General features: G+C 41.2%; 1 protein-coding gene across 1 annotated transcript in view; it reads left to right on the top strand.

Annotated features, from left to right (window-relative positions):
• SNX4 (sorting nexin 4) overlaps nt 1–1,012 on the top strand; it is a 127,196-nt gene extending 126,184 nt beyond the window's left edge. The window contains exon 14 of the mRNA XM_064293138.1: nt 761–1,012. Within this exon, the coding sequence (XP_064149208.1) occupies nt 761–799 (39 nt within the window). The 3' untranslated portion in view covers nt 800–1,012. The remainder of the gene's footprint in view (nt 1–760) is intronic.
• The last annotated feature ends 18,459 nt before the right edge of the window (nt 1,013–19,471 follow it).

Here is a 19,471-nt window from a genome sequence, read left to right as displayed (position 1 = left end):
TCAAAGGAGCTTTGCTCTTTTGGTTTTCACAGGGATTGTTCCTGAAGGGAAGGTCACTGCCATCTGGCTCTGGGTCATTAGCTTCTGAAGTCTCATGACCGATGCAGTGGTGGTGAAACTAAGCAGTTCTACGTACCCCGTGTTAGGGGCTGAATTAGGTCCCTAAAAAAGATATGTTGACTCCCAGAACCTCAGAATGTAAACTTTTTGGAAATAGTGTCATTGCAGATGGTAATTAGTTAAGATAACATGAGGTCATACTGCAGGAGGGTGAGCCCTAATCTATTTATGACTAATGTCCTATTAAAAAAACAAAAACGCTGCTGTCAAGTTGATGCCGACTCATAGCAACCCTCAGGACAGAGGAGAACTGCCCCATAAGGTTTCCAAGGAGCAGCTGGTGGATTCAAACTGCCAACCTTTCTTTTGGTTAGCAGCCAAATGCTTAACTACTACATGCCCAGGGCTCCAGTGTCCTATAATAGAAAACAGAGACACAGACAGAGAGAAACACAGACTCAGAGGGAAGAGGTGAAGCAAAAAAAGAAAAAAAAAAAAAACAAAAAACACCAGTTGCTATCAGGTTAATTCTGATTCATGGCGATTCCATGTACGTCAGAGTAGAACTGTGCTCTATAGAGGTTTTCAGGGGCTGATTTTTTGGAAGTAGATCACCTTTCTTCTGAGATGCCTTTGGGTGGACTCGAACCTCCAACCTTTTGGTTAGCAGCTAAGCTCATTAACCATTTGTACCACCCAGGTGTACACACCACATGTGGAGATGGAGACAGAGATGTGATGCTGCCACAAGCCAAGGAAGTCCTGGAACCACCAGAAGCTAGAAGAGGCAAGTAAAGGATTCCTCTCTTAGAGTCTTCACTACGAGCATGACCCTGCTGATACGGTGATTCAGGACTTCCAGCCTCCAAAGCTGTGAGAGAATAAATTTCTATTGTTTAAAGCCACCCAGTCTGTGGTACTTTGCTGTAGTGCCCCTAGGAAATGAGTACCCTGTGCCTCTGAAGGAAAATAAACAATAGGTCTAAAAGAAGTCAAACACGTTCTTGTCTCTCGCTCCCCAACTAACAGCTTGACTCCCTTTATAAAAATATGCTATCGCCTCAAACACTGGCAGTGGAGGAAGACTTGCCGTGTGGCGAGGGATGTCTGGGCTCTACCCGCCATAATCTTGTCTGTGAGATTCACCTTCTTCTCAGCAATTCTGAGTTTGATTTTATTAAAGAGGGGCTGATACTCCTACAAGGTTCTCTTGGGTTCTCACTAGGAAGACAGAGCGTCTGTCCTGCTGTTGTCAAATGTCTCTCAGGAGGCAGGGTTAAGAGACAGTGGTCTTCCCCTTCCGGAGTCCTGTCTTCCCCCTCCCTCTCAGGACAGAGTCCATTGTCACAGACAGCCAAGAATCATCTGATTATAGGCATGAAGAGAACTGAGGGTATCGATGACATGCAGGTGGGAGATTACAAATAAATGTATCAGGTGTAGGTTGTTAGGCTTCGTCTAGTTTTAGGGCACTCTCAGGCTGGAACTTCTCTTTGTAGCTCTGAGACCAGTCTACTCTTCATCCGTGTCCATAAAACATAGGTTGTCCTCTTCCAGTGTAGTCTGTGTGTTGAGGCCAGTCATCAAGACCTAAGTGCAAGCTCTACTGCTTTTTAGCTGTGTGACCTTAGTTAGGTTGCTCCCCTCTCTGAGTCTCGGTTTCCTCATGTGGAAAATGGGGGAAGGGAATACATGTTCCATCACCTAATACAGAATGATTTTAGAGAATCCAAAAATGGTCTGTGTCTTAGTCATCTAGTGCTGCTATAACAGAAATACCACAAGTGGATGGCTTTAACAAACAGAAATTTATTTTCTCACAGTTTAGGAGGCTTGAAGTCCGAATTCAGGGTCACAGCTCTAGGGTAAGGCTTTCTATCTCTGTAGGCTCTGGGGGAAGGTCCTTGTCATCAATCTTCCCTTGGGTCTAGGAGCTTCTCAGCTCACGGACCCTGGGTCCACAGGACATGATCTGCTCCAGGTGTATCTTTCTTGGTGGTATGAGGTCCCATTCCTTTCTGCTTGCTTCTGTCTTTTATATCTCAGAAGAGATTGACTCAAGATACAACCTAATCCTGTAGATTGAGTGATTAACAAAACTGCCTTTAATCCTACCTCATTAACATCATAGAGGTTAGGATTTACAGCACCTAGGATAATCACATTAGATCACAAAACAGTGGACAACCACACAATAGCGGGAATCATGGCCTAGTCAAGTTGACACATTTTGGGGGAACACAATTCAATCCATGACAGTCTGTAAATTTAAGAAATTTTTCCAAAGCTAAGGGACTATTTTCATAAAGGATATTTCTACCACCTATGTTAATATTACTCAACTACTACCCAAAAGGTTGGTGGTTCAAACCTACCCTGAGACAGGTCTGGAGATCTGTTTTGAAAGATCACAGCCTTGAAAACCCTATGGAGCAGTTCTGTCCTGCATACATGGGGTCACCTTGAGTTGGAATAAATTAGACAGGACCTAATGACAACATGTTAATATTACTTGATATTCACTGAGGACTTACAATGTGGTAGCCACTATACCACAGATTTAAAATTCATTATCAGATGAGGAAATTGAAGCTAAATTTGCATAGCTTGTCCGTGGTAGAGCTGGGATTTGAACCCAGCTCTGCCTGATTCCAGAGTCATCACATATCACTGCCTTAGTTGAAGGCCTGAGCATAATCATTCCAAATATACCTAGATGATTTCAGCAGGACTGTGCCAAAGATCTCAGATCCCTTGGTGCCAAGTGGTTTGCACTCTACTACTAACCAAAGGTTGGTGGTTCAAACCCACCCAGTGGTGCCACAGAAAAAAGGCCTGGCCATCTGCTCCTGTAAAGACTGTTATTGTAGTTGTTAGTTGTCATTGGGTGGATTCCATGTGAGGAGCAGAAGTGCTTCACAGGATTTTCTTGGCCATAATCTGTAACATTTACTGAAAGGTCGCAGCTTTGACCCTGTGAAGCAGTTCTACTCGATAACACGTTGGGTTGCCGTGAGTCTGAATCAACTCAATAGCAGTGGGTTTTCTGTTTTTGTTTTTGGTACCATAGATACCAAGACATCAGCCTACACAGGACATATGCAGATACATGCAAAGGATTTGGAGATCAAAGGATCAGTACATACAGGAAGACCCTCAGAGTAGGGTTGCCAAATGTAGTAAATAAAAACACAAGACACTTAGTTAAATTTGAATTCAAATAAGCAACAAATAATTTTTTAGTGTAAGCATACCCCAAATGGGGGTCCCTAGGTAGTATAAATGATTAAGCACTTGGCTGCTAACTGAAAGCTTGGAGGTTCGAGTCCCCAGAGGCATCTTGGAAGAAAGCCTTGGCAATCTCTTTTTGAAGGGTCACAGCCATTGAAAACCCTGTGGACTGCAGCTCTACTCTGACACACATGGGGTCGCCATGAGTCGGAATCAACTCAACGGCAACAGTTTTTTTTATGTCCCAAACACTGCCTAGGATATACTTATACCCCCAATTTTCTGAACTTCAAATTAATCTCAGCATCCTATATTTTATCTGGTAACTCTAACCATAACCAGGAGGACGAAGAAGAGTGGAGGTGGTGATGGTTTCTACGTGAGAAGAAGGGAGAGGAAAATGTAGGCAACGTGGGCAGGGCCAGTGCCCACTTAGTGAGACAAACAGAATTCTTGTGGGCAGATGATTTTAGTAAGTGAAGTGGTATGATCTTGCTGGGTTTGAGTCCAAGACCCTGAGCCATTGCATGCCAGCGGGTTTTCCTTTCCTTTCCTGCTTTAGACAGCATGCCTGGGGGAGGTCTCTGTCACCCCACTGTCCTCAGAGAAGGATACTCTTCACTCCAGATCTGCTTGTCCATTGAAGCGCCTTCTGAGAAACAGACGTTGAGGGAACAGTGGAGATATGCAGAGAAATGCCTAAAGTATAACCTAATCTGGGCCAAATGTAGCCCACAGGATCCTAAAAATGAGACCCGTGGGCACCTCCAGCCTCTAATTACAGTGAGGATGACGCAGATTGGCTGCAGCTCCAGGTTGCTAGAGAGTGCACAAAACCATACGTTCCTTCTCTTTTGGGAAATGGGGAAGCTGTCACTTTGGAGATGGTGGGGTGGGAAGACGGCAGGCATTCGGTCCTTGCCAGCACGAACATGTTCTTTATTCCTACCTACCTAATATAGTTTTGATGAGGTTTAATGCATCCAGAATGGTCTGTATGTTGTAAAATGAAATCAAAATGAAGGGGCTCAATATCTCTAGTTGTGAGGGAAATGCAAATTAAAAATACAATGAGATGCCACTACCTACCTTCTCTAATGGCTAAAATTAAAATACAGAACAAAACAAAAACTGACAATACCAAGTGCTGGTGAGGATGTGGATCAACAACGCAAAATGATACAGTCACTTCAAACAACAATTTAGCAGCTTCTTCTAAACATTTTTTTTTCTAACATACACTTACCACAGGACCCAGCAATCCCACTCCTGGGTATTTATCCAAAAGAAATAAAAACACATGTCCACACAAAGACCTGTATGCTAACGTTTATAACAAAACTATTTATAATTGCCAAAAAACTGGAAACAACCCAAAATCCATAAACCGGTCAATAGGTAAATAAACTGTGATACATTCAAACAATGGAAAGTTACTCAGCAAAAAAAAAGATACATGCAGACACAGGGGTGAATCTCAAAAGCATTTTTCTAAGTGAAAGAAGCCAGACTCAAAAGGCTAAATGCTATACGCTTTCAGGTACAGGACATTCTGAAAGAGGCAAATCTGTAGATACAGAAAACAGATCAGTGATTGCCTGTGACTGGGGGTGGGAGTGGGGATATTATGTAAAGGGGTATGCGAGAATTTGGGGGAGTGGTCGAACTGTTCAAGATCTTGATTGTGGTGGACAGTTACACCACTACATACATTCATCAAAACATTGACTATACACTCAAGAAGGGTGAATTTTATTCTATGTCAATTATACCTCAACAAACCTGACCTTTAAAAAAACCTGAGATTATTTTTATTAGAACATTGCTACCACCTACATTAATGTGAGCTAATATTTACTGAGTATTTAATATATGCCAGTCACTATGGCATATGTTGATGTCAGATGGATCTTGGCCGAAAGCAGAGAATACCAGAAAGATGTTTACCTGTATTTTACTGACTATGCAAAGGCATTCGACTGTGTGGATCATAACAAATTATGGATAACATTATGAAGAATGGGAACACTTAATTGTGCTCAGAAGGAAACTGTACATAGTCCAAGAGGCAGTCGTTCATACAGAACAAGGGGATGCTGAGTGATTTAAAGTCAGGAAAGGTGTGTGTTGGGATTGTATCTTTTCACCACACTTATTCAATCTGTATGCTGAGCAAATGATCCAAGAAGTTGGACTACATGAAGGAGAACACAGCATCAGGATTGGAGGAAGACTCATTATCAACCTGCGATATGCAGATGACACAACCTTTCTTGCCGAATGTGAAGAGGACTTGAAGTACTTACTGATGAAGATCAAAGACTACAGCCTTTGGTATGGATTGTACCTCAACAAAAAGAAAACAAAAATCCTCACAACTCGACCAAAAAGCAACAACATGATAAACAGAGAAAAGATTGAACTTGTCAAAGGTTTCATTTCACTTGGATCCACAATCAACACCCATGGAAGCAGCAGCCAAGAAATCGAATGACTCTTTGCATTGGGCAAATCTGCTGCAAAAGACCTTTTTAAAGTGTTCAAAAGCAAAGATGTCACTTTTAGGACTAAGGTGCACCTGACCCAGGCCATGGTGTTTTCCGTTGCCTCATATGCATGTGAACGCTGGACAATGAATAAAGAAGACCGAAAAATTGACACCTTTGAATTATGGTGTTGGTAAAGAATACTGAATATACCATGGACTGCCAGAAGAACGAACAGTTCTGTCTTGGAAGAAGTACAACCAGAATGCTCCTTAAAAGCAAGGATGGCAAGACTTCATCTTACATACCTTGGACATGTTATCAGGAGAGATCAGTTCCTGGAGAAGAACATCATGCTTGGTAAAGTATGAGGTCAATGAAAAAGAGGAAGACCCTCAATGAGATGGATTGACACAGTGGCTGCAATGATGGGCTCAAGCATAACAATTTTAAGGATGGTGCAGGACTGGGCAGAGTTTTGTTCTGTTGTACATAGGGTCACTATGAGCTGGAACCGACTGGACAGCACCTAACGACAACATACCATATATGTGTAATCAATATACCAGAAAAATCTAGCTACTTATTAGATGAGGACACTAAGGTTCAGAGAGGTTAAGGATTTTGTTCAAGGCCACAGAGATGGTTAGCAGTAGAGCTGGGATTTGAACCTAGGTCTACCTGATTCCAGAACCATTACAATTTGTTGCCCTAGTTCAAGGTGTGAGCATAGTCACACATAGTCAGAGTTTCTCAACCTCAGCACTATTGATATTTGGGGCTGGATAATTGTATTGGGGTGGCTATTCTGCACATTAGATGTTTAGAAGCATCCCTGGCCTCTACTCACTAGATGTCAGTAGCACCCCCTTAGTTGTGACAACCAAAAATATCTTCAGACTTTGCCATATGTCTCCTGGGGGGCAAAATCATGTCCCCCACCTCTATGGACAACCACTGAGATTTAAGCATGAGGCTATTTCACAGGAGGCCACTGGGAATACTGAAGATCCAAGGAAGAAGCGTGGCACAGTTGGGGAGCTGGGGCACTGACTTAGTTGAAGCATTTGGATGGCGTAACATTTACTGTTTTTGGTGGGTGAGTCCCCAGAAATTATTTAATTCTGCTTAAAGCTCATGTGAAGAAATATGCACGTGGCCATAGAGGAACAAAGGCGAAGCTATGAAGTTTCATGCAAATGCCCATGTGAAAATGTGTGTTTTTCCCTCCTACGCAGTAACCCTCGGAAGCTTCATGCACGTGCCGGAGTTGACATCATTGCTCAGGAGAGCTGGAGCTGCCCTTGGGAACTGCCTCTGCTTTGAATTCTCTACCTGTGGCAAGTCTTCACCTTTTTGGCAACAACTAGAAGCTATCAAGAGTGGTGAACAAGGTGGGCAATCAAACTAGGAGATTATGTTATGTTTTTACTCAAAAAGAAGATGTGGCAATGAAATAATGAGATTGATTTTTTGCTTCATTTGCTAGGTGTCTATCGTGTGTCTGGTGGTTTCTTCACACAAATCATGCAATAATAACACCAGCTACTATTCACTGAGAGCTGACTCTGTGCCACACAGGACGCAATATTCATCTCATTGAATCCTTGTAAGAACTCTGTGACCTCACACCACATACAAAAATTAACTCAAAATGGATCAGATACCTAAATTTAAGAGCTGAAACTATAAAACCCTTAGGAGAAAGCATAGGTGTAAATCCTCATGATCTTGTATTAAACCATAATTCCTTAGATGTGAGACAAAGCACAAGCAACCTCCCCGAAAACAGATAAATGGGACTTCATCAAAATGAAAAAAATTTGTGCTTCAAAGCACACCATCAAGAAAGTGAAATGACAACCCACAGAGTGAGAGGAAATATTTGCAAATCACATATCTCATACCCAGAATATATAAAGAACACTTACAACTCAACAATCAACAGACAAACAACCCAATTAAAAGATGGGCAAAGGATCTGAATAGGCATTTCTCCAAAGAAAAATACAAATGGCCAATAAGCACATAAAAAGATGCTCAACATCATTAGCCATCAAGACATGCAAATCAAAACCACAAGGAGAAACCACTTAACGCCTACAAGAATGGCTATGATGAAAAAGACCACAATACCAAGTACTGGCAAGAGTGTGGAGAAGCTGGAACCTTCATACACTGGAAGTCATAGGAATGTAAAATGGTGCAGCCACTTTGGAAAAACACTCTGGCAGTTCCTGAAAAAAGTTAGTGTTACCATATGACCCAGCATTCCAAGAGAATTAAAAACATACAGTCACACAAAAAGTTGTCCACAAATGTTCATATCAGCTTTACTCATAATGACCAAAAAGTGGAAAAAACCCAAATGTCTATCAACTGATAAATGGATAAACAAAATGTGGTCCAATTCATACAATGGAATATTATTCAACCATAAAAAAAAAGGAATGAAGTACAGATACTTGCCACAATATGGATGAATCTTGAAAACATTTATGCCGAGTGAAAGAAACCAGATGTAAAAGGCTACATATTAGATGACACCATTTGTTTGAAATGTCCAGAAGAGGCAAATCTATAGCGACCGGAAGTAGATTAGTGGTTGGCAGGAACTGAGAGAATGAGGGAATTGGGATCAAATGCTAATGGGAATGGACCTTCCTTTGGGGGGTGATGGAAATGTTCTGGAATTAGGTAGTGGTGATAGTGGCACTACAATGTGAATGTACTAAAAACCGTAGATCTGTACACTTTAAAAAAGGTGAATTTGGTAGTGTAGGAATTCTCTCTCTCAAAAAAAAACTCTGTGAGGTGAATACTGTTAGCAATTTGGTATATCTCTTCCGGTTCTCTTTCTGTGCAGTTACATGTACGTGGAGAGTGTGTGTGGGGGTGGGGGTTGGGGGTACAGGGAAACCTGTGAGAGCTCCAACTCTACAGGAACTGCCTTGCTTTTCTGGGTCTCCGAAGTTTTCCGCCTTTGACAGGATGCAGTCTTACCGCTTTTCCATCAGTCCTTTTAGTGGAAAATGTAGTACTCCCTCAGAATCCGCAGGGGATATTGGTTCCAGGCACTCCCCTATACCAAAATTCGCAGATGCAGAAGTCCCTTATGTAAAATGGAGCAATATATATGTATTTACACAGCACGGGAATGAACAGGGTTTGGCTTTGAAGTGGAGTGGCGACGGTGGGCCGGGGCAGGGCGGACGTGAGGGGCTGGATCAGAGCTGGCAGTTTGAAGGACAGCCACGTCCCGGCCTCCTCTGCAGCCCCCCTCCCCACCTAGCCAGGGGTCCTCAGGTGGTAGGTCCTGGTGACTGTGGGCGCCGCACCTACACTGGGCAGAGTGCTAGGTCCTGGCCCTGCCAGTTTTGTTCTCTCCTTCCACACCGAGACCTCTGCAGCACACAAGCTCCACGAGATCCTCCAAGAAGCCCTGTACATTTGCGACCCCATTCCTAGTGTCCTCACTTGTCCACATTGTGTCGGGGTGCGGCTGCCTCTGTCCCCCTGGGAGCTTCTTTCTTCACAGCACGTATCTTTCCTTGGGGTGAACCTCATCTTGCCTTGTGCTGCCTCCGCGCTGCGGCCAGGCCCTGTCACTCTTTCCCTCCCGATAATTTCTATCCGCGGTTGGTAGAATCCTCGGGTGTGGAAGCTGTGGATGAGGAGGACCGACTGTATTTGAGTTTTCCTGCTCTGCCGGGTTTCCATCTTACACAGGTTCTGGCTTTTGCAGATTTTACTGTATAAAATCATGTTATGCAAGTATTATACCTTGCTGTTTTTATTTCACAATTTACCTTATAAAAAAAAAATAGACATCATTCCATATCTCGTTCTTTTTGGGAGTTGCCTGGTCTTTTATACTGTGGACATGTCAATTTATTTAACTGTTTGCCCTACTGATGGATATCTTGGCCCATTCACTCTGTAAACATTGCTCTAACTCCCAGAATGCCATCCTTAGCCCACTGCTCTTGCTTTACCTACTCACCCTGGATTAGCTCTCATCCACTCCCATGTTTCATTTACCCCCTTCGCTGTATAATGGTACCTAGCTAGTACCTTCTTTAGACCTGAGCAAAAGAGACCTGCCCTGGGTTCTGTAAACACACAAAATAAATTAATTGAAGAATACCTGGGTACCTTGTCACTCAGGATCTAGCATTCAACACAGCTATAGTAGGACCCATAATATTAAACGCCCACTAACACGGTTCAGGTTCTGGGGAATGATGTCTCTACATCTCTTGCCCTATGTTCTCAAAAGGCATCTGCCTCCAAATTCATGCTGCTGACATTGGAGATGGACATTGCTTCTGAGTTTTGAGAAGATTTGAGCAGAGTAAGCATTTAGACAACTAACTTGCCAAATCCTCCCTCTCACACTGTGTAAATGTGATGAATTGTTGCACAATTGTTTCCCTTGTAGTCCTGAGCATCCATTGCCTTCTCTTCAGGTTCCGAATGGTGGTTCTGCTGGTACTCACAAATCATAGTAGCATCACAAAAGCTGCTCAGGATGCCTGAGGAATGTTGTACAATATTAGACAACTCATATGATTTTAAATTTGTAAACGTGTGAGTCTAGGCGTAACTTAGGTGAAGTGATGTGAATAAGCCATCCTTTACGTTGGCAACCTGATGGACTGTGGTAAATTGTCTTCCAAGATGGCTGGTGATAATTCCTCCTATCCCTGTCTACTCAGACCTCCCCTCCAATCAAGAAGTCAAGCCTATTTCCCTCCTCTTGAATTTGGGCTGACTGATGATTTGCTTTGACCAATAGAATGTGGCAGAAGTGACACTGTCTCAGTTCAGGGCCTAGACCTTAGGCCTGGCGGCTTCTGCTTTCCTTCTCTTGGGACCCAGCCACTACCTAAGCAAACTACCATCCTTCAGAGCACCGCAGTCGAGAGGGCATGTGGACAGAGAGGCCCCAGCCTTCTAGCTTTGCTATACAGGCCCCAGACATGTAAATGAGGTGGTATTAGACCCTCCAGCTCCAGGTGACCCGACAGATGACTACAGTCTCATCAAGTGAGAAATAATACATCATTATTATTTTAAGCCACTAAGTTTTGATGTAGTTTAGTAGCAAAATATAACTAAAGCATGGATGTTGCTAAAATTGCCAATAATTTTATAAGATTATTTTATAAACATATTTGATAAAATTGAAATTGTCAAAAAACTAAAACTTTCGGCTTTAAATAATTTTGATGTCAGATATTGATATTCATTTATTACAATTGGCACTTTGCTTTTTAATTTAAAAAAATAGATTATTTTAAATAGTTTAACAGGAAAGTATCTTTTTAAAACCTGAGATAGAACTATTAGTCTCTACTCATCCAGAGCAAAGAGAAAAAAGGAAACCAGAGACTCAAAGAAGAAGCTAATCTACGGGACGAATAGTCTACACAAACCATGGCCTCGTCTACCCTCAGACCAGAAGACCTAGATGGTGCCTGGCTACCACTAGTGATTATTCTAATCAAGGCCACAATAGATGGACCCTGATGGAATGGGAGAAAAACGTGGAATAGAACCTTAAATTCCTTTAAAAAAAAAAAAACAAAAAAAACAGACTTACTGGACTCATTGAGACTGGAGGACTCCCCAAGACTGTTGCACTGAGATACTTTTCACACTTTGAACTGACACTGACCTCTAATATCATGTTGTAGCTAAATAACAGATTGACTTATACAGTAGTGAATATCACCTGTAAGTACTGTGCTCCTTTTAAAAATCACCTATATGAGACCAAATGGTCAATATTTACTTTAAAACAAAGTTGAGAATGTAAGGGGGCAGGGAAACTAGATTAATGGAAATGGAACAACCAGAATGGAAATAATGAGAATGTTCATGCATTGTGAAGATTGTAACCAATGTCGCTGAAAACTTGGCACAGAAATTTTTGAATGGGAACTTAAACTGATGTGTAAACCTTTACAGGAAACATCATAAAATATTATTAAAAAGACAAACTTAGCTGAAAGATCATTTTAATTTTTATATTTCTTTGATTTACATTTTTTATGAAAATTTATTCAGAATTTTGTACAGTTACACTTATATTTTAATCATTTGAATCACTACTGTCAGTTGAACACAAATTATGTGAAAATCTTCATTAATAGCAACATTATGGAAAATTTTGCTGAAATGAAGGTAAGAAAAATAAATTTCCAGGAAGAAATGTATAATAATACATGAATGAGGTGTGTCTTTATTTTATTACTCATTCGACATCACTGATTTCCAATAGAACTCCTAAGTTGTCTTTGATATTTTGCCAACTTTTGTTGTTGTTAGGTGCTGTTGAGTTGTTTCCGACTCATGGCGACCCCATGCATAACAGAACGAAACACCACGCTGTCGTGCACCACCTTTACAATTGTTATTATGCTTGAGCCCGTTGTTGCAGCCACAGTGTCGGTATATCTCCTTGAGGTTCTTCCTCTTTTTCGCTGACCCTCTACTTTACCCAGCATGATGTCCCTTTCTAGGGACTGGTCCCTCCTGATAACCTGTCCAAAGTATATTAGACAAAGTCTTGCCATTCTTGCTTCTAAGGAGCATTCTGGCTGTACTTCTTCCAAGACAGATTTGTTCATTCTTCTGTAGATCCTTGGTATATTCGTTATTTGCCAACACTATAATTAAAAGGCATCAGTTCTTCTTCGGTCTTCCTTATTTATTGCCCAGCTTTTGCGTGCGTATGAGGTGATTGAAAATGTCATGGCTTGGGTCAGGCACACCTTAGTCCTAAAAGTGACATCTTTACTTTTCAACACTTTAAAGAGGTCTTTTGCAGCAGATTTGCCCAGTGCAAAACATCATTTAAAGTCTTGACTGCTGCTTCCATGGGCGTTAATTGTGGATCCAGGTAAAGTGAAATCCCTGTCAACTTCAGTATTTTCTCCATTTATCATGATGTTGCTTATTGGTCCAGACATGAGGATTTTTGTTTTCTTTATGTTGAGGCGTAGTCCATACTGAAGGTTGTACTCTTTGATCTTCATCTGTAAGTGCTTCAAGTCCTCTTCACTTTCAGCAAGCAAGGTGTGTCATATGCATATAATAGGTCGTAAATTAGTCTTCCTCCAATCCTGATGCCCCGTTCTTCTTCATATAGTCCAGCTTCTTGGATTATTTGCTCAGCATACAGATTGAATAAGTATGGTGAAACTTTTAGTCTTATAAAAGCCATCACTTTATACACATTTTTAAATTTTATCATTATGAAGATATATTTGTTAAGGTGAAAAGGAGAGAGGGTATTTTATTGAACAGTAAATTGCTTTGATTAATACTTTTAAATACTTAGGTTTATGGATGGCATGTGGGTATTTTTCCTCTTGCTTCGGGCCCTGCAAATATTAGGGGCAGGCCTGTCTCTGTCATGACTTTTCCTTCAACTGTCCAATGCATTCATTCATTTGCCAACTGTCATTGTTGTTAAGGTGCCATTCATTGAATTGGTTCCAGCTTGTAGCGACCTTATGTACAACAGAACAGACATTGCCTGGTCCTGTCCCATCCTCACAATCGTTGTTATGCTTGAGCCCATAGTTGTAGCCACTATGTCAATCTTGTCGAGGGTCTTCCTCTTCTTCACTGACCTTCTAGCAAGCATGATGTCCTTCTCCAGGAAATGGTCCCTCCTGATAACATGTCCAAAGTCTCGCCATCCTTGCTTCTAAGGAGTACTCTGGCTGCACTTCTTCCAAGGCATGTTTGTTCATTCTTCTGGCAGTCCATGGTGTATTCTATATTCTTTGCCAACACCATAATTCAAAGGCATAAATTCTTTTTCAGTCTCCCTTATTGTCCAGCTTTCACATGCATGTGAGGCAATTGAAAAGACCATTGCTTGGATCAGGTACGCCTTAGTCCCCAAAATGACATCTTTGCTTTTTAACACTTCAAAGAGGTCTTTTGCAACACGTTTGCTCAATGCAATACATCATTTGATTTCTTGACTGCTGATTCCATGGGTGTTGATTGTGGGCCCAAGTAACATGAAATCCTTGACAACTTCAGTCTTTTCTCCATGTATCATGATCTTGCTTATTGGTCCAGTTGTAAGGATTTTTGTTTTCTTTATGTTGAGGTGTAATCCATACTGAGGGCTGTAGTCTTTGATCTTCATCAGTAAGAGCTTCAAGTTCTCTTCACTTTCAGCGAACAAGGTTGTGTTAGCATATCACAGGTTGATAATGAGTCTTGCTCCAGTCCAGATGCCGAGTTCTTCATATAGTCCAGGCTCTTGGATTATTTGCTCAGCATACAGATTGAATAAATTTGGTGAAACGATACCACCCAGACACACATGTTTCCTGATTTTAAACCACACAGTATCCGCTTGTTCTGTTCCAAAGAGTACCTCTTGGCCTATATACAGGTTCTTCATGAACACAATTAAGTGTTCTGGAATTCCCATTCTTTGCAATGTTATCCATAATTCATTATAATCCACAGTCAGATGTCTTTGCATAGAGTAAAAATGGCGGGGAGGGGGGGCAGCACTTGATCTCCCCTAACTTCACAAGGGGGAAGGAGAATCAAGATCAACAGCCTAGGGCTGATTCCTATGAGGCAGAGGCCAGATGTGCCTCCTATCTCTGCTATCTTTACCAGCTCTGACACCAGCTGTCTCTCCCCTGGCACTCTCTACTTCTCTGCAGGGTTTGATAATTCATTGCAATAGCCACACAAAACTCACAGACAATACTCATGATTTTGGGTTTATTAGGGAAATAACAGGTTACAATTCAGGTTCAAGAATGCTCAGGATACAGTTCTTCCATCAGGACAACCTCTTTTCAGCTGTGCCTGCAGGCACTCCTCTCTCTGGCCCTTGGCCTCTGCCCTACCCTGCCAAGTGTTACAAAGCTCTTTTAGCTCTGCTGATAAGTGCCCCGAGTCACCCCACTCCACCTGTAAGCCTGGGCAAGAAGATACTCAGCACTTGCTCTGTGTGTTGGCAAAACTAGCTCCACCAAGTGCCTGGAGGCACTTTACTCCACCAGCAAGCCTCCTGAAGGCACTCAACTTTCTTGCTCCATGGGCCGAGTAGCCCACTGCACTGCTCCATCTCCTCAGTGTTACAGCTCTCTCTCTCTCATTCTCGCTGTCTCTCTTGGTCTCCTTGTTCCAGGAGCTTCTCAGTGCAGGGATCCCAGGTCCAGATGATGTGCTCTGTCCTTCTTCCTTAGTATTGGTGAGATCCTTTCCATCCCACCTCTTGGATGGCTCATTTTAAGCCTAGTGGGATAGCAAAACTGACCAATTCCTTCATCTGGGTTCCATAGACCTTATTTGCATGATCCCACTCAATCATCGTGTGTGAGTCACAAAGACCATGGCTAGAAGGGCCATATTAAGTAATTCATTGCAGCACACATAGTCGATAAAACACAGGTAAACATCTTTCTGGCGTTCTCTGCTTTCAGCCAAGATCCATCTGACATCAGCAACAATATCCCTCATTGCACATCCTCTTTTTGAATCTGGCTTGAATTTCTGGCAGTTTCTTGTCCATGTACTGCCGCAACCATTTTTTAAACATCTTCAGCAAAATTTTACTTGTGTGTGATATTAATGATATTGTTTGATAATTACCACGTTCTGTTGGATCACCTTTCTTTGGAATGGGCACAAATCCTGATCTCTTCCATTTGGTTGGCCAGGTAGCTATCTCCCAAATTTCTTGGCATAGACGAGTAAGTGCTTCCAAAGTTGGATCTGTTTGTTGAAACATCTCAATTGGTATTCTGTCAGTTCCTGGAGTCTTGTTTTTCACCAATGCCTTCAGTGTGGCTTGGACTTCTTCCTTCAATTCCATCCGTTCTTGATCATATGCTACCTCCTGAAATGGTTGGATGGTAACCAATTCTTTTTGGTACAGTGACTCTGTGTATTCCTTCCATCTTCTTTTGATGCTTCCTGCTGTTGTTCAATATTTTTCCCCTAGAATCCTTCAGTATTGCAACTTGAGTCTTCAATTTTTCTTCAGTTCTTTCAGCTTGAGAAATGGTGAGTGTGTTCTTATATTTATATTTATATTACAAATATTTGCTAAGTGATATTGTTTAGTCAACAAATATTTATGGAGCATCTACTATGTGCAATAGATACAGAGAGATTAATTCTAGTAGGAAGAGAGACAATTAAGATAATAACTAAACAAATAAATTGCATAACATGATAGAGTGTGATAAGTGCTATGGGGAAAATAATTGAGCTGGCAGAGTAGAGAGTGTCAGGGAGAGTGAGTTGTAGTATTAGACAAGGTGGTTAGAGTAGACTTCACCAAGAAGGAGATACTTGAAGGAAGTGAGGATTGAATTATATGGATATTCAAGAGAAGAACATTTCAGGGAGAGGGGACAGCTAGCACAAACACCTTGAACCATGAACGTGACTAGGGGTTTGAGGATTAGCAAGGTGGCCTGTATGGCTGGAGCAGAAGAGATGAATAGGAGATGAGGTCAGTGAGGTACCAGAAGCCCAGAGCATGTACAGTCTTGTTGGCCATTGTAATGATTTTGGCTTTTACTGTTGAGTAAAATGGGGAACCCAGGAAGCTTTGGAATAGGAAAATCACATAATTGCTCTGGTTTCTGTGTTTAGAATAGGCTATAGAAAATCATTCTTTTTTTCTCTCAGCCTCCAAATCTATTTTTTCTCATGAAATCCTGTTTATTCTACCTCTAAAATATATCCTGAACTTTTCTACTTTTTCATTTCTGTTGCCACTTGACCTAAGTCAAGCCAGCAACATCCCACATTCATTCATTCAACTAATACTTATTGAACATCTACTATGTTCCAGGCAGTATTCTAGGTGCTGGCACATGGCAGTGTTCCTTCCTTGTATTTATTGCTTTTAAGAACATAAAACAAACAAACAAAAAAAAAAAACTAGAACATAGGGTCTCTTAAATTGTCTTATGTATTTATTTGCTTACTTGCTCGTTGTATCCTCTTCCCACCGAAGTTTAAACGTTGTAAGATCAGGGACATCATCTATTTTGTTCACCAGCTATGTTATCAGTGTCTGTAACAGTGTCCATCTTTAACATAATATGTGCTGACTAAATGCTAGTTGAATGAATGAATGAAATACTGCAACAGCCCCCTAACTGGGGGCTTTTAATTTTTTTTTTTACCTTGACCCACAGAAAAACATTTTACAGTGTGACTCAATGAAGACACACATGCCTGCACACATAAATGCATAGATATAAAAATTAAAAGTATTGTTATGTGTGATGCTGTCTGATATTATTTATTTTATCCCATTACATTTCATTGAAAAAAAAAAGATTGCAATTGCAACTTCAGATTTGATTTCAGAGTCCACTGTTGGAACTTAGCCAGGAGTTTGACAAACATTGTCCTAATGTATTCTCCAGAACCAGAGGCTTCTTTCTAACTCTGAAGTCTTCTCATGTGACTTCCCTGCTAAAATTTTTTCAGTGAAAATGTGTTGGTCTCAGGCAGTTTTCCCCAAACATCAGTCATTCAAGTACCAACTGTAATGTATTTAGTATTTTGTCTATAAATTGAATCATTTTTGTCACTCAGCTTCATCCTAAGCAATAATGTAAGAGAAGTAATGTGTTGGATGCATAAGTTTTATGTACATAAAACCCATTGCCCTCAAGTTGATTCCAAGTCATAACGGCCCTATAGGACAAAGCAGAACTTCCCCGTAGGGTTTCCAAGGAGCAGCTAGTAGATTCAAACTGCTGACCTTTTGGTTAGCAGTTCAGATCTTAACCACTGTGCCACTATATTTTTATATATATATATATATATATATATATACACACACACTTACATGTATTGCTATCCATATTAAATCCGCTAACTTCCAGAGTAAAAATGTTGATCTGTGTACCTGTGAAATCTTCTTGCTTACCACACAGCCACCCTTTGGGGAAAACTGTTCTCGGCAGAAAGGTCAGATGCCTCAACTTAGCCCACGATGCACTCTATAACTTGCTGGTACTTTCCGCTAAAGTATTATTTTTTACCACTTCCTGCACTCATTCATTCTGAACCACTGGCAGGTCCCTGAATGCATCGAACTCTCTCTGGCTCTGGCACTGTGCACATGTGTCTTAGTCTCCTAGTGCTGCTGTAACAGAAATACCACAAGTGGATGGCTCTAGAGAACAGAAATTTATTTTCTCACAGTTCTGGTGGCTAAAAGATCAAATCAAGGTCTTGGCCGTGTCAATTCCTTCCTGGTAGGTAATCCCTACAAGAGAAAACAAATACATATGATCAAGAACTGATGGTATTGAAGGAAGAAGTCCAGGCTGCACTGAAGTCATTGGCAAAAAACAAGGCTCCAGGAATGATGAAATACCAATTGAGATGTTTCAACAAACGGGTGCAACATTAGAAGTGCTCACTCGACTATACCAAGAAATTTTGAAGACAGCTACCTGGCGAACCAAGTGGAAGAGATCCATATTTGTGCTCATTTCAAAGAAAGGTCATTAAACAGAATGTGGAAATTATCAAACAATATCATTAATATCACACACAAGTAAAATTTTGCTGAACATCATTCAAAAGCGGTTACAGCCGTCCATCAATAGTGAACAGCCAGAAGTTCAAGCTGGAGTCAGAAAAGAACGTAGAATGAAGGATATCATTGCTGATGTCAGATGGATCTTGGCTGAAAGCGGAGAATACCTGAAGGATGTTTACCTGTATTTTATTGACTACAAAAAGGCATTCAACTGTGTGGATCATAACAAATTATGGATAACATTTCAAAGAATGGGAATTCCCGAACACTAAGTTGTGCTCAGGAGGAACCTGTTCATAAACCAAGAGGCAGTTCAAACAGAACAAGGGGATACTGCATGATTTAAAATCAGGAAAGGTATGTGTCAGGGTTGTATCCTTTCACCATATTTGTTCAATCTGCAGGCTGAGCAAGTAATCTGAGAAGCTGGACTATGTGAAGAAGAACATGGCATCAGGACTGGAGGAAGATTCATTAGCAACCAGCGATATGTAGACGACACAACCTTGTTTGCTGAAAGCGAGGAGGACTTGAAACATTCACTGATGAAGGTCAAAGACTACAGCCTTCAGTATGGATTATACCTCAACATAAAGAAAATAAAAATTCTCACGACTGGACCAATAAGCAAGATCGTGATAAACAGAGAAAAGACTGAAGTTGTTAAGGATTTCGTTTTACCTGGATCTACAATCAACGCCCATGGAAGCAGCAGTCATGAAATCAAACGTGTTACATTGAGCAAATCTGCTACAAAAGACCTTTTTTTTTTTTTAAAGTATATATATATATTTTATTAACTTTTATTGAGCTTCAAGTGAACGTTTACAAATCAAGTCAGACTGTCACATATAAGTTTATATACACCTTACTCGGTACTCCCACTTGCTCTCCCCCTAATGAGTCAGCCCTTCCAGTCTCTCCTTTCATGACAATTTTGGCAGCTTCCAACTCTCTCCATCCTCCCATCCCCCCTCCAGACAGGAGATGCCAACACAGTCTCAAGTGTCCACCTGATATCATCAGCTCACTCTTCATCAGCATCTCTCTCCTACCCACTGTCCAGTCCCTTTCATATCTGATGAGTTGTCTTCGGGAATGGTTCCTGTCCTGTGCCAACAGA

The sequence above is a fragment of the Loxodonta africana genome, chromosome 1 (assembly GCF_030014295.1).
Source record: "Loxodonta africana isolate mLoxAfr1 chromosome 1, mLoxAfr1.hap2, whole genome shotgun sequence".
In the NCBI taxonomy this organism is placed as follows: Eukaryota; Metazoa; Chordata; class Mammalia; order Proboscidea; family Elephantidae; genus Loxodonta; species Loxodonta africana.
The sequence above is the reverse complement of the archived record's forward strand: the minus strand, read 5'-3'. Positions and strand labels throughout refer to the sequence as shown.